This window comes from Squalius cephalus (assembly GCF_949319135.1).
Source record: "Squalius cephalus genome assembly, chromosome: 10".
NCBI lineage: Eukaryota > Metazoa > Chordata > Actinopteri > Cypriniformes > Leuciscidae > Squalius > Squalius cephalus.
The window spans coordinates 42,252,011-42,277,590 of record NC_137131.1 but is presented as its reverse complement, the minus strand read 5'-3'; the positions used below and the strand labels follow the sequence as shown (position 1 = coordinate 42,277,590).

General features: G+C 36.9%; 1 protein-coding gene across 1 annotated transcript; it reads right to left on the bottom strand.

Moving 5' to 3' along the window:
- Nucleotides 1-216: 216 nt before the first annotated feature.
- prkag1 (protein kinase, AMP-activated, gamma 1 non-catalytic subunit) lies at nucleotides 217-14,678 on the bottom strand. The gene is made up of 13 exons (XM_079883584.1): nucleotides 14,513-14,678; nucleotides 10,397-10,448; nucleotides 10,011-10,111; nucleotides 8,576-8,657; nucleotides 8,226-8,284; nucleotides 8,069-8,114; nucleotides 7,933-7,987; nucleotides 7,722-7,848; nucleotides 7,330-7,495; nucleotides 7,174-7,211; nucleotides 4,823-4,969; nucleotides 2,947-3,046; nucleotides 217-1,415 (listed from the first exon to the last, which is right to left on the bottom strand). Exons 1-13 carry the CDS (start codon nucleotides 14,519-14,521, stop codon nucleotides 1,405-1,407), a joined length of 993 nt encoding a protein of 330 aa, XP_079739710.1. The 5' UTR covers nucleotides 14,522-14,678; the 3' UTR covers nucleotides 217-1,404.
- Between the last annotated feature and the right edge of the window lie 10,902 nt (nucleotides 14,679-25,580).

Sequence of the window (25,580 nt, the reverse complement as noted above, 5' to 3'; positions counted from 1 at the left end):
TCTAAAATTAAAATCTTTGAGATTTAATAAGCATTACAGATGCTTTAAAAGAAAAAAAAGTGTTTACAAGAGTTTGCTGCAAGAGGCAAACTTGCTATTACTTACTAATTTTAAGCACACAACATTTTTAGACGGCTGCATGATTCTCAAAATACACACAAAAAAAAACGTTTAAATTGCACATTACCTTCTAACATAAGAACTGCACCGACTTCTAAAATGAATACATTTTTATTTTTCTTGTGCCTTCAATAAAACATCTTTGACATGAGAAAATTAGAAAACAGTTCAGGTGTATTTACATATCTATTACGTGTGGCATAAAAATGATTACAGAGAGAGCAATACCAGCAAAATCCATTACAATCAAAAGACTTTCCGTAGCGAGACGAGCTACAATAAAAACAAAAGTGTGAGTCGTCGAGATGCTGTCTGATATTCTCATTTCGGGTTATGAAAGTGTGTGTGGGGCTTATAATTCATTAAAAAAAAAAATATGAATGGACCTTAAAACAACTAAGCAGAGTAAAATCAGTAGCAATATACACTAGAAATGAAACGCACGTCTGCATCAGGCATAAAAACAAGAGTCTGGCCACAAAGATAAAGAACTACATTTATCTATGATAATAAACATGATGAAAATAATATTGAGTAATTGTTTTTCCAATGATATAAATATTCAGTGATTAATATCAAAACATTTTATCAAAGCTTTCCCTTCCTTTGCTCAATGTTCACATTGTTCAGACTGAAGCGATGAAACTCCCCCGAACACTCAGTGTGTAGTGTAGATTTGATCTGGCTTTAGAGGACAAACCTCTTCAATATCAAATGCCCATGAGTTAGGAAAAAACACACTATATTACCCTGCAAAACCGCGTCCGGAACAATAACGGAATGTTTCAGTCTCTTAGTATCAATCCAAACACTTGTTTTCTTCTCCACTGACACACAAAAAATGACTATTTCCCGGTTCATTGGCCTTTAGGCCCCATTTCTGCAGTCCAGACAATCACATCTTCACCTCAATCTCATCTGCATTTCCATGTGTTTTCCTTCTGTGAGGACCGACGAAGAGGAGAATGACGTGAAAGACGGATGTCTCTTCAGCAAAAACAGTGTGCCGAGCGACATAACTAAAATAATGTGAAGCTAAAATGATATTTCCTTTCCCACTGCCTGAAGTGGTACAGAAGGTTTAGGGCTCAATTATTAAACGAGTTTCTTCTTAGAAAAGCAATTGCATTTCTGAGCATGTCTCTTTCTTGACGGGAGCAGCCGGATCTCCGTTTATAAATCTGTGGTGCTTCATCAGATGGTTGCGTATCATGGATGTTTTTCTTTTTCTGGAGCACCTTCCAGCTTATTGAGAGAGAAGGAAACTCTTCCACTCATCGTCCATCAAGCACTGCCTGAGGAGAAAACACCAGGCTGTCAATAGAGCAAAATCATCAAAATCACACACAAACTAACATTAACGAACTAAGATTCGCTGTATGGTTACATTTGGAAGTCATACCATCAACTTCAAGGGACATTTCAGTCTTTCTGGAGCTTGACACACAACTAAAGGGTTACTCTCACCAAAATTTAACCTAGGCTCTTTTTGTTACCCGAAATCTCTATTTTTAAAACACTAATGCGGCTCGACACAACATGAAACTGTGCTGAAGTATCACCAGAGGCTCTACACATGAACTCCAGCATTGAGAACAGTGTTTGTGTTCACAGAGTTTACTAAAAAGAAAGATTTTGTACGACTCACTTTATCAGTTAGTGTTTCTGGTGGCTGATTTTTTTGTCAGTCAAAAGTAGTCGATCTCCGAATGCAACGTAATGAACTGACTCCATATGAGGAAATGTCATGAACATGTAATTTCAATGAATAGCATGATAACTTAGATAAAAAAAAATATCCGTGTATTTATATGGAAACGAGCTTTAGGAGCTTTCCATCTTTACTCTCCTCATGTTACGTTGCATTCGGAGATCGACTACTTTTGACTGACAAAATTTCAGCCACCAGAAACACTAACTGAAAAAGTGAGTCGTACAAAACCTTTCTTTTTAGTAAACTCTGTGAACACAAACACTGTTCTCAATGCTGGAGTTCATGTGTAGAGCCTCTGGTGATACTTCAGCACAGTTTCATGTTGTGTCGAGCCGCATTAGTGTTTTAAAAATACAGATTTTGATGCTATTATAGTCGTGCCCCAAGCACTCCCATTCAAAAGGCAATTTGACCGAAAACGAAAATACGGTCAAACTTAAAAGTGCCGTTTCCATTGTAATTATGTTTTTACACAAAAGTTTGCCTCGGGTAGATTAACAAAAAGAGCCTATAGGTTCAATTTTGGCGAGAGTTACCCTTTAATATTCAGTAATACTGAATGAGTGGCACTTAAATTAAATGACAGGCGACCTTGACTGTCCAGAAAGGCGCCAAATAAATAAAATGTATTATTATTATTATTATTATTAAATTGAGCTGAATGACGACACTATTGTCTTCTGAAGAGCAGCTTTACAGCTGAAATTGAATTAGTTTCATAAATGAATTTGATCACAGTAACACAAGCCCCTTTCACACGTACAGTCTTTTATTACCGCTGAGAGATCATGTGTGTATATGTTGAAACCAAAAATACTGGTAAATGATTCTCATTACAAATCTGGGAAGATGGTTGACGCATGTTGTGTTCCCAAATGCAAATTATAAGCGACTCAAACACACATAATCAAAACTGAAAATGAACACAGTGCTGCACTTTACTCAATTTACATCATCACATCACATTTTGTGATTTAACTGATTCAAAAAGCTTCACGTCTCCCATCAATAGTGTAGTCTAAGTGCTATATAAATAAATGTAAAATGTGATGAACTGTCATTTGGAATGAAGATGATCTTGCATGAATATTGTTTAGTATTTTGAGTGTTACCGTCGTCTCCACTGGTGAGCACCAAAGACTGCAAGATATCAGACAGAGAGACGATGCCTTTCACCACTTCCTGCTCATCCACGATCACGAGCCTGTGAACCTGAGAACCAGACAGATCCCTCAGTACCTTTACATGCAGTTATTTTTGAGCTATTGTCCACACAAGTACTCATGCCTAATTAAAGATTTAATTGATCAAAATCGCAAGACTTGTATGCATATATCAGGATCGTATATGAACTTTTCCGTTAAGATGGAATTGATTTCTAGGGGATTTTAACTCTTCGTAAACGCAATTTTTATAATTATCCTATTAAATGTATCCGTGTTGACAATGATTGCTCCTGATATTGTAATAATCATTATTAACATTGATTAATAGAAAACTAATAAGCACAATTATGTGTTTGAGGAACAGCATGTCATATTCTGGCTATACAGACAAAACGTGTCAGTCCATGACTTTAGTCTAGTGCGAGTTATCGCAAAACTCAGCGAAAAAGTAATCTCTTACTTGGATAATATCTGTACTTTATTGTTTATTATCTAAACACTTCTGATTGGCTCAACAAAAATGTGTGATTGGTTATAATGCTCAACACTTCAATCACTTTTCATTTTCACATTTACAGCAACAGCGATAATAGATTGTGTCAAAAGTTTTAGGATTTTTGAAAAATACATAATACTTTCATTTAGCAAGGATGCATTTATAATGTTAAAAATATTTAGATTTCAAATAAATGAGTAAATGAATAAATACATTAAAAACTTTCTAAAGTAAAAAAAATCAGGGTTTCCACAAAAAAGTAAAAGCAGCAGAAACTGTTTTCAACGTTGATAATAATCAGAGATGTTTCTGGATCATGTGACTCTGAAGACTGGAGTAATGATGCTGAAAATTCAGCTCTGATCACAGGAATAAATTACATTTGAACATCTATTCAAATAGTAATTTTAAATAGCAATAATGATGATGTTCTAGAGCATGAGAGACTAAATGTGAGTTTAGTCAGTGAGTGAGTGAGCGAGAGTGTGTGTGTGTGCGAGTGAATGAGCGAGTGTGTGTGTAAGTGAGTGTGTGTGTGTGTGTGTGTGTGTGTGTGTGTGTGCATGCTAGTGAGTGAGTGGGTGAGAGTGTGTGCGAGTGAGTGAGAGTGTGTGTGTGAGTGAGCGAGTGAGTGAGTGAGCGAGAGTGTGTGTGTGCGAGTGAGTGTGTATGTGTGTGTGTGCGCGAGTGAGTGAGTGAGCGAGCGTGAGTGTGTGAGTGAGTGAGTGAGTGATAGTGTGTGTGCGTGAGTGAGTGAGTGAGAGTAAGTGAGTGAGTGAGTGTGTGTGTGTGTGTGTGTGTGTGTGTGTGAGCGAGTGAGAGTGTGTGTGTGCGTGAGTGAGTGAGCAAGTGAGAGTGAGTGTGTGTGAGTGAGTGAGTGAGTGAGTGAGTGAGTGTGCGAGTGTGTGTGTGTGAGTGAGCGAGCGAGAGTGTGTGTGTGTGTGTGTGTAAGTGAGTGTGTGTGTGTGTGTGTGCGTGCGTGCGAGTGAGTGAGTGAGAGTGTGTGCGAGTGAGCGAGAGTGTGTGTGTGTGCATGTGTATATATGTGTGCGAGTGAATGTGTGTGTGAGATGGCACGCGATGACTGGTCGGAAAGCGGCGTGTAGTCTGACATGTTTCTTGTCCACGACACGACAAGATTTTAGGAGTCAAAATTGCGTAATCTGACACAGTGACTATCGTAACAGACAAAAAAATTGTGTAATCTGAGCCAGGCATAAGAGTCTTTCAAAAATCTTACTGACCCCAAACCTTTGACCAGTATATAAGCAATCATGAGCAAAAGGCTGAGGTTAATTGCCATCATGTCACATGTGTGTTCCTCACCTCAGCCTCCACCAGCCGGTTTATAATGGCCTCGAGGGTCTCGCTGGCTCGACAGGTCAACACACCCTCGAAATACTGCGAGCGATGCTGGAGGGCTTTAGTCACGGTGATGTCCAGGTTATTGTACGTCTTCTCAGCTGCCAGATTCTGTGTGATGATGTGAAAAACAGATTGAGACAAACACACACACACAGAAACATACAACTCACATGCGTCATTCATTTTGAAATTAATTGTCATTGTGTGATTGGTTTTTTTTATTAAATACATTACTTTCAGATTTTAAATTAAATACATAATGTTAAAAACACAGCATCATCATGAGTACAAGATCATGTACTGTAGTGACTGCACTCCCTCAAGCTGATCGACATCAGAACCAGAGGCTTTAAACACACACTAGCAGTGAATCCAGTCGAACCAGAAACATCACATTCACATCAACTTAACTCCACCAGAGCAGTTTACATGCACACCAGTGCACAGATAACTCACAAAAATCAGCTTATTGAAATAACCCGTTGTCTGGGTTTACATGCAAACCAATAACCCGACTACGCAAGTGCACCGCGTTTACAAGACTATTAATAAATCAGGTTATTTCCCGGAAGTGACGTCAAAACATAATAATTTGCGTTTCTGACTCAAGTATTCAGTATTTCATTTATGTCGGTTGTGATGTTAAATAAAGCTTTAAAAACCGAAGAGGAGTACTGCAACATGTCAGCGGGAAACTTACGGCTCATATTATCCTCTGATGCAGTTACATTTAGACTGAACCACTGCTTCTTCTTCTACCGTACGAGATGAGAGCACTTTTATACTTTTTTAGGGTCAAGAAAGAGTCTGAGTTTGCGATATATTTACTCCTCCATTAATGCAAAACGCTGATCTGTCTGGATGTGCTTAAATCCACAATAAGGACTAGGGCTGCACGATACTGAAGAAAAATGCGATATGCCATAACTCATTAAATAATGCGATATATGATATGCTAGATAATGCTTAAAGTTTGTAAATTAACTCATTATATATTAATTTAAAATTATATAACCTACATACATGTTTCACATTCTTTTTGTGACAAGAAAACATCCCTTCAACTTCTGAAAGTGAACATCAGTGTTTTACTGAAACATAAGAAGTGTTATTTTAACATCAGTGTAAACCACAGCGTTTAGGGTTTCAAGTTATCCTACATTAGGGTTATTTAACAACAGAAACTCAATAATCAAATGTAGAAATAAACACTGCTTAGTTTTCACTGTATGAATGAAATATATACTAATTCTTATTAAAGCTACAAAACTTATTTAGCCAAGAGCAGTGAGTGATTTTCTCTTTGTCTTTTGTCCATGACCCCAGTTATTGCAAGCTGTTGCGATATGCAAATCGCGATGTATCCATTTGCGATATTCTGATAATTTCGATATATTGTGCAGCCCTAGTAAAGACGGATGCGTTTCATGCACACTTCAATAATCCAACAGAAAGCAGGTTAATGTGTTTACATGAGGGGAGAAATCAGCGTAAGGGGCAAAAATCTGTGACGATCTGTTTATGCTTAAGCTTTATGACCTTACTCATATAAAGGAAAACGGGTTAATGTGTTTACATGATCACTTGCATTGTCGGGTTAAAGGAGAACTCCGGTCAATTTTAACATTGAGCTAATTTTTTTGTACATTTGGAGTGCTGTCAGTACAGAGAAAAACGACAAAAATCGGTGTTGCCTACACCGTGTTATCCTCTTTTTAAAATTTGCACCCTGTTGACTTCAATGGGGCAAGTTTTAAACCTGCTTTTAGCCTCTTAACATCCTTGATTACAAGTCATTACAAGTGCACAGGTCATGTGAGTGATTCCTTCAGAGTGATCACGGGTGAATCTGACTGCAGTAGATGTGAAAGATATGAATAAAAATGAAGTTAATTCAGCCAGTGCTCATACCTGTATTTTCTTCCTGTTTTCGGTCGAAGTCCACAGTAGTCGATTGTCGAGTTCACGCGCATAGGTTTAGTACCTATGATCACACGCGTGAACTCGACAATCGACTACTACTTGTAATAGTAGTACTTGTAATGACACATCAAGGATGTTAAGAGGCTAAAAGCAGGTTTAAAACTTGCCCCATTGAAGTCAACAGGGTGCAAATTTTAAAAAGAGGATAACAAGGTGTAGGCAACACCGATTTTTGTCATTGTTCTCTGTACTGACAGCACTCCAAATTTACAAAAAAATGAGCTCAAAGTTAAAAATGACCGGAGTTCTCCTTTAACAATGAGTGCGTTTACTTGCACAATGTCCAGTGGTCTAGTTTCAAACAACAGATATAAACACACAAAACTTACTATAACATCAAACTTGGAATAGATGTCAACCACATGTCCTGTCGGCATAAACGAGAGGGAGAAACAATGATCAAGTGAGAAGGGAAGGAAAAAACAAAACCATTTACAATATAAAAAATATAGTGTATTTTGAATACATGTGAACATATTTATTACCATTTTCATCCACCACAGGAAGTGCGGAGACTCTCTGATCCACGAAGATGCCGAGCGCGGAGTAGAGCGGCGTATCAGCGTGAACCACTGCGATGTTGTGAAACGTCCCGATGTTCAACTCCTCCAGCGTTTGAGACAGAAATGCAGGTTTGGGCATTTCAGATATCTGGGAGAGAAAATTTGAATTATCATAAACAAGAACTCTGTGTTTCTACAAAGAAAGCACAAAATTTGTTGTACTAGATGAGTAAACAGGACATTTAGCAGAAGTTGCTCCATTCCAGTTGTGCCAGAATTACATCAACAGCTCTGTGACAGAGGGTTACCAAATAAATGAATGCCTGGGCTTAATTTCATGCGTCACAGGCGAGCGATTATTAGGCAGGACTTACAAAGAGTTTCAGGAATTTGAGGATCCTCTTGTGTGTCAGGATGTAGAGTGTGTTTCCCGTTAGAGGATCAATCACGGGTAATCTGTGGATCTTATGCTTCAGTAGAGATGAAACTGCATCATAAAGGCTGAGACAGAGAAGAAAACATCAGACATGTCACATCTCTGCAACTAAACCATTCAAATCTGCCTGCACCAATTACAACTCTTACCTGGCATTGGGCGATATGCTCACGAGAGGCTTGAAGGAATCTTGCAAGTAGACCTCTATAAGAAAAAAACAACAGATCAGTCACAGGCTCACACGTCAGAGCATTTACATCATGAACACGGCAGCATTATTCCCACCTCTCCATGTCTCTATTTTGTGCTCTTCTAGCTCATATATCTGGACCTAAAACAGAGAAAAATACATGACATCTTTGAAAATTCCTCAAAATGACTCGAGAATAAACTCCAACGGGAGAATAACAGTCTTAACATGAGCAGGAGGAGAGAATTTTACCAGAGGAGACTTGTAATAGCGATGAAGTATATTGATGAAATCTGTGATGGTCAGCATACCTACAATAGCAAAAAAGTATGAAAGTAGACATGCATCAGAACTCAGAACTACTTTTGTTACAAGTAACTACTGTGCATTAATTATTTAATTGCAAGTCATTTTTTTATCATAATAAAAAAAATTGCCTTTCTTCTATATAAACAAACAAGTTTTATTGAAAGTCCATTCTGCCAGCGGTGATTTTCTTTCCTCCCATTAATGTGTTGGATTACGCAAGTTAAATATATTATGAAAGCCCTTTAATGTCATCAATCAATCACAATAAATTTAACACAATTTTGAAAGCTTACCAACAAAGCATTGCTTCTTGCTGTCCCAGAGAGGCGCTGCTCTCACCCCATTAGACACCAGAGCAAAGAACGCCTTCTTCACCTGGTAACCAACAAACACAAATCAACCAGCATGCACTGGAACAGTTTAAAATGTCATGAATGTTGACACGAATTACAGAGCAAACATTTCCAACCCCTAAAGTCAACATGAAATCAATACTGACCTCATTTCTTAATGCATGTGCCTATTAATAATTCATCAGTGCACATCATTCCAAATAAATATACATTTTTTTTGTGTTAATCATCTTTTATCAGAAAGTGATAACTTGTTCTTCCTCTTAAATAACATAGCTGTCCTGCTGATAACACTTATAAATAGGACTGGTCTCACAGATTAGCCAGAATTAGGCTTTAGTTTACTTAGGACATTTAAGTAGCTTTTATAACATGCCTTAGACAAAAACATTACTGGTGTGCATCTTGAGAGAAAACAATGACACTGACAAATTTTAAGATACATCAGTGCAAGTTGCTTTCAGTTAAAAGGGCTAAAACATGCATTTTAGTCTGGAAGTAGCTTAAGCCTTGTCTGTGAAACCCGGGGATAATGTAATAAACAGCCACAAGGTTATTTAGGCATAGTTTAGGCATAATCTGGCTGTATAGAGCTGGTAAGTCCCGCCCATCCGTAAAACCCCGCTGGACCTCTAGGTTGAAAAATCGTCAATGCAAGTGAATGTCCCATTTGAATTGTGCCATATGTTGTCTGTGAATTTTTTATATAATGTTTCATGTTACGAGTTTGACAGTATATTGTACGATTCTTTGGCTAGCAGTTGTGGAAAAGACATAACGAGAAAGACTACATGTCGCCTATGTGACGTCACCCCATAACACATTTCCCTCCACTTGTCAAATCACGGTGCTAATGCTGCGATAATCTATGGAGACAGATCGAGATGCCTGTGTGTTCTGTACCCAAATGTCACCATTCAAACCAAATGGGCTGTTCTTTCTTCAGATTCCCGTCGGAAGCAGCGAAGAGTTGTAGTCCACAAAGTGCTCTCACACAAAGTCTAACCGTATCAAACTTCTACCCGCTAAATTGTAGCATTCTTTACACGAAAAATTATATAAAAAATTCACATACAACATATGTTCACATTCATGGCACAATTCAAACGGGACCAGAAAATAATTATTTTCTCACATTCACTTGCATTGACGATTTTTCAACCTAGAGGTCCAGTGGGGTTAGCGGAAGGGGCGGGACTTACCAGCTCTATACTGGTATGGAATGGCTACTTTAAATTATCTTCTTAATTAATGATGGGTAAAATCTAGTGCTGCCCAACATTGTTCTTGTTTCACACAGAAATGTCACGTATGGAAGTAAATTGGTTGTAAGCAAAGCTGCAAATTTAATAACATTTGTCTTTTGAGTTCCCACCTGGAGAGAAGTGTCAAACACCACTAACTTTGAGCTGGTGGGCACCAGGTCATAGCAGCGGTGGGACTTCATGAAGCGCGTGTACACATTATACTCAGGATCTGGTTTGATGGAGAGGGAAAAATAAAAAGGGATAATTAACAATTTTATTGCTTGAAACTGCACTGTCTAAAACATTAAAACATGAACAAGCATTAAAACACAACCGACGAAAATATGAGAGAAAAAGTGTCAGAGAACAGAGTGTCACTGGATCATGTTTCTGTTGTCACTTTAGTCTCAGATTTCACTGCAAACAGTGAAGTCAGACCCCTGCTCGGCTCTCGCGGATGAGCTGCAGGTGATCGCAGGACTACGGTCTCATTTTTATTTATTCACACTCTTACCCTCTATGTGCGCCTCCTTTTTACCATCCAACTCATCTAGAACAGCAGGAACCTGAAAAACAGATGTCAAACTGTAAACATTCAAAACCTTTGGTTTTCCCTTATAAATGTCATCATTCTTCTGATGAAAGTTCTCGCTGATTAATAATAATCTGATTTAGAGTTGTTATACTGAACTAAGCAAAAGGCTAAAATATGTAAATAAAATACATATTAGCCAGATAAGTTAATGGGAGAACAGTTCTGCTCGCTTCAAAGTATTCCAGGTTCTTACACATTAATAAACTGTTGTTTTTAAAGCTCTGTTCCTCCATGATCTAGTTTACTGCTTTGCCTGTTATTAACATGACTAACCAATAACTGAGAAGGCTGTCAGATATCACTGGAAACTTGACAAATTACTAGCTAGAACATTTTGTCAAGATGTTGTGTTAAATACTGTATTAACACCAGCAAGAGCAAACTAAAGCAGCACTAGTGTAAGAAGTAACAGAAAACTAACATGGTACTAGAGTCTCAGTGACTATTGTTATGGCAGTAAACTAACAAAGTACTAGAGAGTAACAGTAAACTTGTTAATGGTACTAGTGTAACATTACAGTAAACATAAACATAGTACTAGTGTAACAGCAGTAAACGTATTAACATAGTACTAGTGTAACAGCAGTAAACATATTTACACAGTACTATTGTAACAGCAGTAAACATGTTAACATAGTACTAGTGTAACAGCAGTAAACGTATTAACATAGTACTAGTGTAACAGCAGTAAACATATTTACACAGTACTAGTGTAACAGCAGTAAACATGTTAACATAGTACTAGTGTAACAGCAGTAAACATATTTACACAGTACTAGTGTAACAGCAGAAATGTGTTAACAGTACTAGTGTAACAACAGTAAACACAGTAGTGTAACAACAGTAAACACAGTACTAGTGTAACAGTAGTAAACGTGTTAACATACTAGTGTAACAACTGTAAAAGTGTTAACATAGTACTAGTGTAACAGCAGAAACGTGTTAACATGGTACTATTGTAACAGCAGTAAATGTGTTAACAGTACTAGTGTAACAGCAGTAAATATAGTACTAGTGTAACAGCAGTAAATGTGTTAACAGTACTAGTGTAACAACAGTAAACACAGTACTAGTGTAACAGCAGTAAACGTGTTAACATGGTACTAGTGTAACAGTAAACTGTAGGTGTAACAGTAGTAAACGTCTTAACATAGTACTAGTGTAACAGCAGAAACGTGTTAACATGGTACTAGTGTAACAACAGTACACAGTACTAGTGTAACAGCAGAAATGTTAACAGTACTAGTGTAACAGCAATAAACGTGTTAGCATAGTTAGTGTAACAACAGTAAACGTGTTAGCAGTTAACATAGTACTAGTGTAACAGTAGTAAACGTGTTAACATACTACTGTAACAACTGTAAGTGTTAACATAGTACTAGTGTAACAGCAGTAAACGTGTTAACAGTACTAGTGTAACAACAGCAAACACAGTACTAGTGTAACAGCAGTAAACGTGTTAGCATAGTTATAGTGTAACAACAGTAAACGTGTTAGCAGTACTAGTGTAACAGCAGTAACCGTGTTAACATGATACTTGTGTAACAGCAGTAAACGTGTTAACATGATACTTGTGTAACAGCAGTAAACACAGTACTAGTGTAACAGCAGTAAACGTGTTAGCATAGTTATAGTGTAACAACAATAAACGTGTTAGCAGTAAACATAGTACTAGTGTAACAGCAGTAAACGTGTTAGCATAGTTATAGTGTAACAACAATAAACGTGTTAGCAGTAAACATAGTACTAGTGTAACAGCAGTAACCACGTTAGCATAGTTATAGTGTAACAGCAGTAAATGTGTTAACAGTACTAGTGTAACAGCAGTAACCGTGTTAACATGATACTTGTGTAACAGCAGTAAACACAGTACTAGTGTAACAGCAGTAAACGTGTTAGCATAGTTATAGTGTAACAACAGTAAACGTGTTAACAGTACTAGTGTAACAGCAGTAACCGCGTTAGCATAGTTATAGTGTAACAGCAGTAAATGTGTTAACAGTACTAGTGTAACAGCAGTAACCGTGTTAACATGATACTTGTGTAACAGCAGTAAACACAGTACTAGTGTAACAGCAGTAAACGTGTTAGCATAGTTATAGTGTAACAACAGTAAACGTGTTAACAGTACTAGTGTAACAGCAGTAACCGCGTTAGCATAGTTATAGTGTAACAGCAGTAAATGTGTTAACAGTACTAGTGTAACAGCAGTAAACATGTTAACATGATACTTGTGTAACAGCAGTAAACACAGTACTAGTGTAACAGCAGTAAACGTGTTAGCATAGTTATAGTGTAACAACAGTAAACGTGTTAACAGTACTAGTGTAACAGCAGTAACCGCGTTAGCATAGTTATAGTGTAACAACAATAAACGTGTTAGCAGTAAACATAGTACTAGTGTAACAGCAGTAAACGTGTTAGCATAGTTATAGTGTAACAACAATAAACGTGTTAGCAGTAAACATAGTACTAGTGTAACAGCAGTAAACGTGTTAGCATAGTTATAGTGTAACAACAATAAACGTGTTAGCAGTAAACATAGTACTAGTGTAACAGCAGTAACCGCGTTAGCATAGTTATAGTGTAACAGCAGTAAATGTGTTAACAGTACTAGTGTAACAGCAGTAACCGTGTTAACATGATACTTGTGTAACAGCAGTAAACACAGTACTAGTGTAACAGCAGTAAACGTGTTAGCATAGTTATAGTGTAACAACAGTAAACGTGTTAACAGTACTAGTGTAACAGCAGTAACCGCGTTAGCATAGTTATAGTGTAACAGCAGTAAATGTGTTAACAGTACTAGTGTAACAGCAGTAACCGTGTTAACATGATACTTGTGTAACAGCAGTAAACACAGTACTAGTGTAACAGCAGTAAACGTGTTAGCATAGTTATAGTGTAACAACAGTAAACGTGTTAACAGTACTAGTGTAACAGCAGTAACCGCGTTAGCATAGTTATAGTGTAACAGCAGTAAATGTGTTAACAGTACTAGTGTAACAGCAGTAACCGTGTTAACATGATACTTGTGTAACAGCAGTAAACACAGTACTAGTGTAACAGCAGTAAACGTGTTAGCATAGTTATAGTGTAACAACAGTAAACGTGTTAACAGTACTAGTGTAACAGCAGTAACCGCGTTAGCATAGTTATAGTGTAACAGCAGTAAATGTGTTAACAGTACTAGTGTAACAGCAGTAAACGTGTTAACATGATACTTGTGTAACAGCAGTAAACACAGTACTAGTGTAACAGCAGTAAACGTGTTAGCATAGTTATAGTGTAACAACAGTAAACGTGTTAACAGTACTTGTGTAACAGCAGTAAACACAGTACTAGTGTAACAGCAGTAAACGTGTTAGCATAGTTATAGTGTAACAACAGTAAACGTGTTAACAGTACTTGTGTAACAGCAGTAACCGTGTTAACATGATACTTGTGTAACAGCAGTAACCGTGTTAACATGATACTAGTGTAACAGCAGTAACCGTGTTAACATGATACTTGTGTAACAGCAGTAAATGTGTTAACATGATACTTGTGTAACAACAGCAGTAAACATGCTAGCATAGTATTAGTGTAACAGCAGAAAACGTGTAAACAGTAGGCTACTAGTATAACAGCAGTAAACATGTTAACATGGTACTACTAATGTAACAGCAGTAAACGTGTTAATATAAGTTAGCTAGTTATAATGTCACAACAGTAAAGTTAACAACAGCAAACGTATTAACATAGTAACGTTAATCGTGTAATTGTAGTAAACTAACAGCACAGAACTAAACTTGACCGCAGGATAAATATACCTGGCTTCATATGAATAAGAAATAATCTACTACACAGAACTACAGTAATAACACTTAAGGCGCAACCTCAACACTTTAATCGATATTAGCCATTTTTTTATATTTTAACACAACTGAACAAAACCCGCCGTTAGTTTAACTGTCTCTCGGCGTCATTCAAGGAGACTGAATCTGTCAGATCAACTCTTCTTTCTCCTCAACTGTTAAATCTCGCAGTACTTACACACTCCATGATCCATTCACAGCGTAAAGACACTTAATGATTTTCACTTCGATCTCTGAATGCGAAAATGCAGTTTAATTCGGAAGCTGAACTGATGTTTGATGTTTCTGGTGCCGCTGCTCGCTCTCACTTCTTCCAGGATGAGGAAGACCACTCCTGAGGCCGCGACCGGATATGACGACACACACGTGTGCGCGCTTCTCCTTTATCATCATCCTCGTACATAATCGAATGTAATAATTTATTAATCCTGCTAATAAACTCGTTGTAAAAGTATAGTTACATAAATATGATTGACATAACACCATTGCACAATAATTATGATAAGACAAACATGTCTCGACCAAATAAAAGTTAAAAGTAAAACGATTTTAAGCAGTAGATAAGTAAATAATAGCGTTGTCAATGCAACAAAAATCTATCGCAAAACATCATTTTGAACAGAGCAGAAATTAAACCAACAAAAGCAGAAAACATGATAATCAGCAGGGTAAGAACAGGCCAGAAACACAATCAACGTCTATACCAATGAACTAGTTTAATACTTTTAGTTACAAGTAGGCCTAATTAACCTTTCACAGAGTTTGATTAACAGACTTTTAGTTTCAAGTAAGTTAGGCCTAATTGTTGTAAACCTTTCATACATTGTGAGTCTATAAATTGTCATGAAATATATCAATGGCCTGTCATCTATCAACTGCACTCAATTAGCAGAGAAAATCATCAACATGGAACTGAAGTCTCTCCTGAAAGATGAAGTGTTTGTGGATTTCTTCAACACATTTTAAGTCTTCCAGTAAGATGAAATCTTCTGCTCCTCATTTCATGTCTTGAATGAATGTGCTGTTGATCCTGGACTCATCTTGCTTCATGTTGTCCTGTTTCAGGTGTTCGGTCAAACCCCTCTCTACATGCTCGAAGAAAACAACTGGCTAATGTGGCCAAATGTGTCCTTTGCTCAGGTAGGTCAGCTCATGTTATATTTATAAGAATATTTACTAGACCACAACAGGTGTTTATGGAAGCCCATTTCTGCCACACAAGAAGAAGAAAAAAATCACGCTTTGGTAAATCTTATTTATGAGATAAATTATGACATCCTAAGTCATATTTATGAGATGAAATGATGAAATAATGGCATAATGAGTCATGATTATGAGATTAAAATGACAAAATTATGACATACTAAGTCATTTTGTCCAAGTCATAATCAAAAATATTAAATTATGACACACTAACTCATTTTGACTGTCATAATTAAAAATTCGAAATTATGACATAAGCATGTCATACGTCATAATTTTGACCTTTTGTCAATTATGACAGTCATAATTATGAGATACTTAGTCATAATTTTGAGATAAAATGTACTAGTCTGTATGACATACTAAGCCATCATTTTGAGTAGTTATAATTTAAAATATGAAATTATAGCATACTAAGTCATAATTTTACATTTTTGTTAAATGATGACAGTCTTAATTATGAGATACTAAGTCATAGTTATGAGATAAAAGGTCAAAATTATGGCAAACTAAGTAATTTTGACCAGGCCATAAGAAATTATGACATAATACTAAGTCATAATTATGAGATAAAACATCATAATCATGACATACTAAGTCAAAATTATGACTTGCCATAATTATGATATCTAAAAAAAAAGAGATAAGTCAAAATTATACCTTTCTACGTCATTATTATGACTGCCATAATTTTTGCCATAATTGACTTTTTTTATCATAATTAATTATGATTTACAAAATCTCGATTTTCTTTCTCATGTGCCAGAAATGGGCTTAGTTACAGGCCAAAACATTTAATATCTGTGCACACATTTACTGTCAGGTGAACGCTGGAGCATTTCTGAAATGGTTAGAGACGCATCGGATGGTTTTCTTCAAACAAACTGAGCTCTATCACAGCTTCATTCTCTGTACAGAGATCCTTGACTTTGCATCCTCTAAATCCACAGGTAATGTTACAGTCACATGACAATGCAGAGTGTCGTGGAAATTACTTTCACAACTTTAAATAATAATTGGAAGACAGCTGGAAATTTCAAAAGTTATAAAGATCTTTATTTCTTGCAAGAAAGGCTGTTCACCCATCAGTCAGAGTCTGATAAGAGAAGGCTCTGACTTCTCCTTTTTGCCCAGCTTTTATACCGGTACTCTTAACACATCCTGGTCTGTCTCAAAAGATCGCCTTGGTTTACCTTAAAAGGAAACGTCTTTGTTCAAGATCTCTTGTCTAACATAAATTCTATCTAGACAGAACAATATCACGTCTGCAAAAGTTTCCTGTTATTAGCTGCTGCTCGATTTCACACATTTTGCTTATCTCTATTTTCATCAAAGCTGCGCACATACTTTTCACACTTGAAGTACACAATAGGTCACTTTGAGTACTCATAGTCTATTTGCTACCCAGAACATTTTGTTCCTGCAAGCTTATATGATTATATTTCTTTAAATGCTTATGAGTAAAAATAAATGTTCAACGTTAACACAAGTTGCACACATCTGAAAGTAAAAAACACATCTAAATGTAAAATTTCCATTACAAGAGGTACTGTATGTTTAGAGACACATGAACTCTTCATTGGATGAAAGCATATCACATTAATATGCTGTTTTAGTCATTACAGTTGTTTTGTTTGTGATGATGTTTGCAGAGGATCTGAAATGGACTCCGGCGGATCAGTGGCTGTTGAGGAAGTGTCTCGGCAGCGTGAGGGCAATCCAGAGGTTTCGTTGGTCTGACACTGCACTGCTTTACCTTTTTACTTTGAAATGCATTTTGTATTCAAACTGATTTGAATTTGACAAGGCCTCCAATTAGACTCAACATTCGATATCAGATTCACATTAAGAATGAGTGGAGCTGTAGTGCTCTGATGTTCAGACTATACCAAAAAAATGATTTGTGCTAATGCATATGCTATGTGTATAATGTGTTTTCGAGCAGAAGAGGAGCTTGTTCTGTTCTGTGTGAGAGTTTCCCTGTTGTTGAGTATGAAAGAAGAAGAAAATGAAGATGAGTTTCAAACTCTGAATCAGCAAGCACTTCAGACAGTGATCAGACTGTCTCACCTGAGCGAAGGCTCTGCCATCCTGTCTGTCTGCCACACAGGTGAGACAGCGAGTTTGTGCTTCCATCCTCTTCCCTTCAACACCGCACTATTTCTGTTCCTGTTTATAAGATATTACACTACTGTTCAAAAGTTTTGAGTCTCTAATGCTCACCAAACATACAGTAATATTATTCAAATTTAAAACAAAATACATTCAATTTGAATATATTGTAAAATGTGATTTATTCCTGTATTCAAAGCTGAATTTTCATTACTCCAGTCTTACGTGCAAGCGAGTGAAGGCAAGGAAAAGGTGAGGTGGATAGAAAACAGCCGTTGTAATTTTATTAATGAAAAAAGGGAACTTCAACATGAAAACACTGGACCACAACATGTGGACTACAGGAGAAAATCAATGCAACAGCTTTACCAAAGGGAAGATAATACTGGTAGAACTAAACTGAGGGCTTAAATACACAGGAGAAAACCAACTAAACAAGAAACAGGTGCACAAAGCAATCAGTAACCATGACAACAAGTAATGAATGAGAACTCAGGCAAACAGGAACAGGGAAAACCAAATCTAGGGAACGTTTACACGACAATGATGCACTAAAAACAGAAAAGTTTTTCCTTTGCGTTTTTGAAAAGTTTCACATACAGATGACAATGTTGTCAAAATGATCCCCGTTCACACGGATCTGCGAAAACAACTAAAAACACTGAATTCTGCTGCCAGGCCAGTAGATGGCGATGTTACTTTGTAAAGAAACACTACATGCCTATAGACTGAACACGTTATACGCATGCACATGACGTCAACGGTTTCACAAATTTGCGTTTTTGTAGTTTACACAGAGATGATAATGGTATCGTTTTCAAAAATTCACATTTTCAGGGCCCCAAAACGGCACTGTTGCATAAAAAAAACCCTCCAAAACGCCTAAAAAGTTGTCCATTTTTTATTTGAAAACGGTGTCATGTAAACAGCCCCTAAAACACAATAAAACTAAATATAACCCTTACATTCACATGATCCTTCAGATCCGTTATTCTAGTTTTATTTATATACTATTATAGTTTTTATTAATTATTTGAATCAGCTTTTGTCTTTTTTTAGTTTTAATTTAATTTTAATTTAATTTTTTTGTCATTTTTATTAGTTTTTGTTCTTTTTAAGTATTACTATTTATGTTTAAGTTATTGTTTATTTCAGTTTTTGTTTTTCATTATTTCCATTTATTAATCTTAGTGCTTCAACTTACTTTAGTATTTGCCAAAGAAACATTTCTAATTTTTGTTTAGTTTAAATTTGTCATCAAATATTAACATTTTATTTTATTTCGGCTTTATTTCAATTAACAAAAATGTTTTTAATAGTTTCAGTTAACGATAATAACCCTGTTTGGTACTTAAAAAACCTTTCTTATAATTATCAATGTTGAAAACAGTTAATATTTTTTGGGAAATCGTGATACATTTTTTTGAGGATTCTTTAATGAAAAAATCAGCATTTGTTTGAAATAGAAATCTTTTGTAACATTATAAATGTCTTTACTGTCACTTTTGGATGATCAATTTAATGCATCCTTGCCAAATAAAAGTATTAATTTCTTTAAAAAAACTCTTACTGGCTCCAAACATTTGAACAGTAATGTAAATTATTTTTTGTTTGTAATGCAGTTTTCATTTTTGAATGTGCATGTCTCTTAAATGTCTCCCTTTTATGCACTAATTATTTCATATTTCATCAGATTATATATTTTTCTTTCAGATGACATGCCTCAGCTCTTGTCCAGAGACGTGTGTTGGCAGAGATGAGAAGGGAAGCTCAGAGCCGACTGCAGTCGCATTGGCTGCCTCAGTTCTTACACTGCTGCAAATCCTGGTTGTCACGTGTGCCTGAATGTCGACCCATTGTAGAGAAATACACATCCTTTTCCCCTCCTCCTGTTCAATCTCCCTCCTCATGTGAGCACGGACAGAGCAAGACGAATCCCACGCTGAGCCCTGCTAAATCCTACTCCAGTAAACGCAGCAAACGGCACCTGTGCAGTTCACACAAGCCAAACACAGGGCATTTACAGTCAAACAGCATCTGCTTGTGGCTTCAACCAGCCAGTCAGGAAGATCCAAAGGGTTCCCAATGTTCAAACATAGAACATCGTTCGTGAAAACTGAACAGATAAACAGACTGTGTCCAGGTCTCAGAGAATCCCACAGCTATTGTCCATCACACATGCGTCCAAACACCAGCGTGTCAGATTCCATCAGATGTCCACTGTGATCTGCAACCGGCTCTGTCTGCCGAGGCTCTAACTGGAGGACCTTTTAGGTGTTATCTGAGAGCCCAAGGCCTGGTGGAAAAGCAGCAGATGCTGGATCTGTTGGAGGACCTTGACTTCTTCCTCCTGCTGGTTCTGAAAGCACAAGGAGAAGATCCAGTCTGTGCACAGAGACAGAGCGTGGCCCATGGGATAACACAGACGTACCTTAAAGAGAGCATGTCGTGTTGTGTACGCCTGGATCCCATCACCAGCCAGAAGCTGCGATCTCTGTTACCGTCCAGCGCCGCTGTGCCGTGGGTTTATACCGCAAAATATGAAATATGCAAGGTAAACATGATTTACATTTATTAATTTAGCAGATGCTTTTGTCCAAAAAAAAAGACAAAAAGGTGATTCATCTTAAATACAACAAGAATAAACAACAAAAATACAACAAGCGATTCGTCTTCATTAAATGAGCTCCTTTTGCTTTTAAGTCAACATGAAATCAAAATGGTTTATTAATGCATGTTCTTGGTCTTATGCACGATTCATCACATTATTCCAAAACGTTTGTAGCCTGGTTAAAACCAGACCATTCTCAGTAGTAACTGAGTTATGGTCTGGCAAAGCTTCATTAATAACTCATTTCCAAAGGGGCGTCACCAGCGGACGTCGCTCAAATGCCTCTGGGCGCAATTGGATAGACCTAAAACCAATCAGAGCGATCGTCATCGTGTAAAGCCATATGCTGCGTCCCAATTCGCCCAAGTTACACTACGCCATAAAAGTATGTACTCTTTTTGTGAAGAAAATGTATTTACTTTTGAATGTAGCAAAAAAGTAGGCAAGCTTTGGGACATACTACTTCGTCATCTTTATCGGACGGATCTGCCGCGTGCATCCTGTCACGTAAACTGCCCTGTCAATCATCTTGTCACAGTTAAAATCCTCTATTAAATCTAATTTAATTTCCTACCGTTTCGGAGAGAAATGTAGTAGCACGTTCATCTGCCAGTGGGTCTTTCATGGAGACTGTCCTCATGTGTTTGCAATTTGAATATAATAATGCATTTAAAAGTTGAACGGACGTCGCTCAAATGCCTCTGGGCGCAATTGGATAGGCTAGACCTAAAACCAATCAGAGCGATCGTCATCATGTAAAGCCCGCCCCAACGTTTCTGATTGGTGCTGTGATTTCGATGGATTAGAAATGGGCTTGAATGAGCTCTTTGCCAGACTACTTGCAGAGCAAATCTAAATTTGTCGAAAGTTGTCTGGGTTTTCCCAGGCTAAAACGTTTGTGATATATGCATGATATATCGGCCACCATATCGGTATTGATCGATATATGTAAAGTTTTAATCGTTATCGATTAAAAAACGTTGCCCGATATATTTAAGCTGATAAATAATGGATTATTTCCTTCAGCTGAGACACTTCAGATGTGCATTGTTCACCATTATGGTTTTGAATTGCTTGAAATATAATTGGAATCACTTCAGAAAAGGAAAATACGGTTAAGTGCAACATTAGCAGCGCAAGTCTGTCATATTGGCTACATAAAATTATAATGAGAACATCATGATTGTGTGTTTGGGACATGGATAAAATTTTTGTAATCAGACTCTCAAATCTGGATTTAGATTTATCGGCCAGTATATCGTTTATCGGCCAGTATATAATTATCAGTGATCGGTATCAGTATATAGAAACTATTTTCACTCGGAAACTGCTAGTATGTTTCACAAACTATTACAAAGAAAGAGCAAGTAACACACTGAAGTAGAAAATTAAGTATAATGTTCTCCAATAATTTACAACTTGTAAATAATTGTGTTATTTGACTGTATTAAAATAAAGGTTATGTTCTCCTGCTAATTTTGAGATGCTGCAAAGAGCATCAATGAAAGAAGAATCTGACACTTATTTTCATTGATTAATCACCTGAGAGTGCATATATATTTGTTTTTTAACACAACTTTGTCAAGTTAAAAGCTTCAAAGCCCTACATTGTAAAAGTAAGAGCATGATGTTCCTTTTAGGAGTTTAATTCTACCTGATTTGACCTTGAAAGTGTCTGTTTGCAAACATTGTATTTTATTGCATCCAGATGTGCCCATATCTAAAGCCACGTCTCTCCAGATCAAAACTCTCAAGAAGGACAACAGTATTTTTGAAAGGCCATCTACAAAACCCAGGTTCTTATTTGGAAAGATGAGTTTAAGCTATATTTGTGGGAAGAATATTTCTTAAAGCATTTTAATTATCTCAGGGTAAATGATTTCTTGAGCTGAGCCTAAATAGTCTGTTTTCTGCTAAATTCCAGGTCATTTGAAGAGGCCATCACAACAACTCAGTACATGAATCATTTCAGGCAGTTTCTGCAAGAGCACAGTGCTGACGGAGCGCTTCTCTTCATACAGGAGGCCGTCCAACCCAAACGACAGAAGGCCAAAGTACGCACCATCGTAGACAAATTCTTCAGACGAGAAGATCCCAGTTCTGCTTTCGTTTATGGATATAGTGACACTATTTAAATTTCAGTGTAGAAAAGTTCACCTAAAAAATGAGCAACCTGTCATCATTTACTCACCCTCACATCGTTCCAAACCTGTATGATTGTCTTCATGGGAAGATATTTGGCTGAATTTGGTGTAGAAACAATTTTCACTCAGAAATTGCTGGTAAATTTCACTAACAATTACAAAGAAATGGCAAGCAACACATTTTTATGTAGAATTTATTTATTTTTTCCTCTGATTCCTTGGCTCAAGACGATTCGATGATTCAATCGTCGTTTGACGCCATTTTAAATTTTTCCGAAAAATCGTCTGTTTGTCCGATTATCAAATAACATGCAAACAAATTTTGCCAAAGAGCAAATTTAGCAAATCATGATGTCTTGGCACATGCCATCACAAGCATGACCTGAGGCTACATGAAGCGTTTTAGCACGGCGCCACCTACTGGTATGAGATATGAAAAATGGCTATTTTAATTCACTTTTATGAAAATGGTTCACTTTTAATTCAGTGCAGCATGCTGAGTCGAATGATACCCAGTTTTCTCATAGCTATATTGTAAAATGCTGTATTTTATGAATGCATTAGTGTATCGTTACGAAACTACGTTCAGACTGTAAGTACAAATTCGATTTTTGTGTATATCAGAGTGAAATCCGATCAGATTTAGCAAGTGAACGGCATTTCTGGAAATCCGTTTCAGTCTGACCGCTCTGATCGGATTTTGCGTGGTTTATGTGACTTTCTCACTGCATATAAAGTGCAAACGTCAGAATTTGTTATGTGTTGTTGCAAAGTGCCGGAGGAGCAGAAAATGGCAATATAACAGAGACATGTTAAAAAAACGGCTTTGAGATTTTGTTTTGAGATTCCAATCTGATACACAAATAATCGGATTTGGACTGACAGTCTGAAAGTAGCCAAAACGTTTTGGAACAGCACCACCTTCTGGCTTAACATTTATAATTAATTTAATGCTAATTGATTTTGATAAATTTTACCGATTTTAATGAAACTGGTCTTGATATTCCTTGAGTCATACCTAGAACATTGATATCAGTTATGACATTTTTGGTTGCTATTCGCGATTTTGACTTTTTCGAACTCCTCTTAGACCGTTTATCCGATTTTCATCAACATCGGCTCAGAAAATCTTTAGAACATGCTAAATAAAAGTTATTAAAAGCTTTCTGATTGACACCAAACTTCGGATGTGTCATTGTCACCGCACAATGTCAATTTGGCAACAGCGCCACCTATTGGTCAAAAATAATAAGCTATTTAATCACATTACAAGTGTTTGTATTTATGATTTTTCAGCCAATTTGCCTAAAATAATCTAAAAAGGGTATTTTATTACTAATTATTGCAGTTGCTCTGAAGCTCCCAGCCATGCTTGCATAACTAATCATGCCTTTTTTGTGCTGGGCCCTTTTATTGCTGCTTGCAGCTATATTTTATTTCAGTTAACGTTCATTTTATTTCAAGTAACAGCATTTTTTATGGTTTTTGGTTAACTATAATAACCCTGCTTGAAATGACATGAGGGAGAATAAATGATTCTGGTCTTTAAACATTCGAGAACTAACAGCATGTTATGGTGTGTGTCTCCCCCTGCAGTGGATTACCTGCAGTGCAGCGCTGACAGCATCACCAGTGTGACCCAGATGGACTCGGTTCCTCCGGACATCATCTACACCATTCAACATCTGGTTGCCAAATCCCTGGAGGCCGCATGGTACTTACAGGAAAATGTTATTGCTCAGAGGTTGCTATTTCATAGAGTTCTCAGTTTTGTTTTATTTAACTATCAACTTTGTCTCAGACATTTCTCCAAATGAGTACGGAAATTTGTTTCCACCTGTGAGATTTAATCTCACGAGGGGAAAAAGTCAGAATTGTGAGATAAAAAGGCACAATTACCTTTTCAGTTGCCACGTTTATATGTCACATTCTGAGGAAAAAATTTATTGCGAGTTATAAAAAAAAAAACAATAGTCAGAATTGCAAGAACTTTTCTGAGACATTGTTAAGATCTCTGTTGAAACTCTAGAGAGACACACGTGGGATTACTGGGTTTTCTTCAGGAGAAACATCTGAGAAGCAAGATTAATTTGGTAATTCAATATATACTATATAGCAAATGCCTGGTTTATTATTTTTGCACAATGTAACTATATTATTGCCCTGCTCTTTATATAAATTTAGATACATAAATATGTCCAACTTTATCTGAATACTGCACTCACATACGGCAATACTATATAGCAAATCTCAACAACTTGATTGCTTGAATCGTCACAAAAATAAACTATATTTTCACCCAGGTCTAATCTGCTAAATGTGACTGTTAAGATATTTAGATACTAGAAACATCAACATAATGATTTCCTGTAAAGCTGATTTGAAACAATGTGTATTGTGAACATTTTACTTGATTTGACATTTAAACTCTGCTAGATTTGATATGTGACTTTTCTTTCCTATGAGTGCGCTTGATGGTTTGTAATGTTTTACAGTTGTTACATACAGTACAAATCTGATCTCAAACAGGTTCAAACAATATCAGGAATCATTTTCTTCTTCTTCTTCTTCTTCTTCTTCTTCTCTTGATGCATCTGACCTGAGCCTGAGAGGAGCCTTGATGATGGACCTGGTAAAATGTTTTTAATAACTTAAAAAAGTTGCACTTTTTCAGACACTTCTTTGCTCTGAGCTCATTTCATTTGCTGATTTCTTCAGAAGGCCAACTCGTGGAAACCTTTACGGAGGTTCATCCGCAGCGTTTCGAATCCAGCTGTGCGCTCTCGTCCTGCAGAACAGCGATCTTTGCACATCCAGCAGATCAAGACTGTCAGATCAGATGAAGGTGGGAAGTTTCTCAGGACTCAAACTGCATGTATGAAACCATTAACGGTCATTGTGTGTGTTTGAACTGTTTAACCCTTTACTGATGTGTTTCTCAACTCAACACGGCCTCACACTGATGCTGCCACTGACTCCACACAACCACAACACTTCTCCTTCTGCCAGATGTGTGTGTGTGTGTGTGTGTGTGTGTGTGTGTGTGTGTGTGTGTGTGTGTGTGTGTGTGTGTGTTTGAGTGTATGTGTAAGTGAAAGAGAGAGAGAGAGAGAGAGAGAGTGTGTGTGTGTTTGAGTGTGTGTGTAAGTGAGAGAGAGAGAGAGAGAGTGTGTGTG

What these genes read in the sequence shown, in the direction of transcription:
- prkag1 (XM_079883584.1), bottom strand. An exon ending in TGTTTGACACTTCTCTCCAG is followed by an intron (nt 8,658 to 10,010) that starts GTGGGAACTCAA and finishes GTTGGTTACCAG; the next exon opens with GTGAAGAAGGCGTTCTTTGC. An exon ending in GCTATTACAAGTCTCCTCTG is followed by an intron (nt 8,115 to 8,225) that starts GTAAAATTCTCT and finishes TCTCTGTTTTAG; the next exon opens with GTCCAGATATATGAGCTAGA.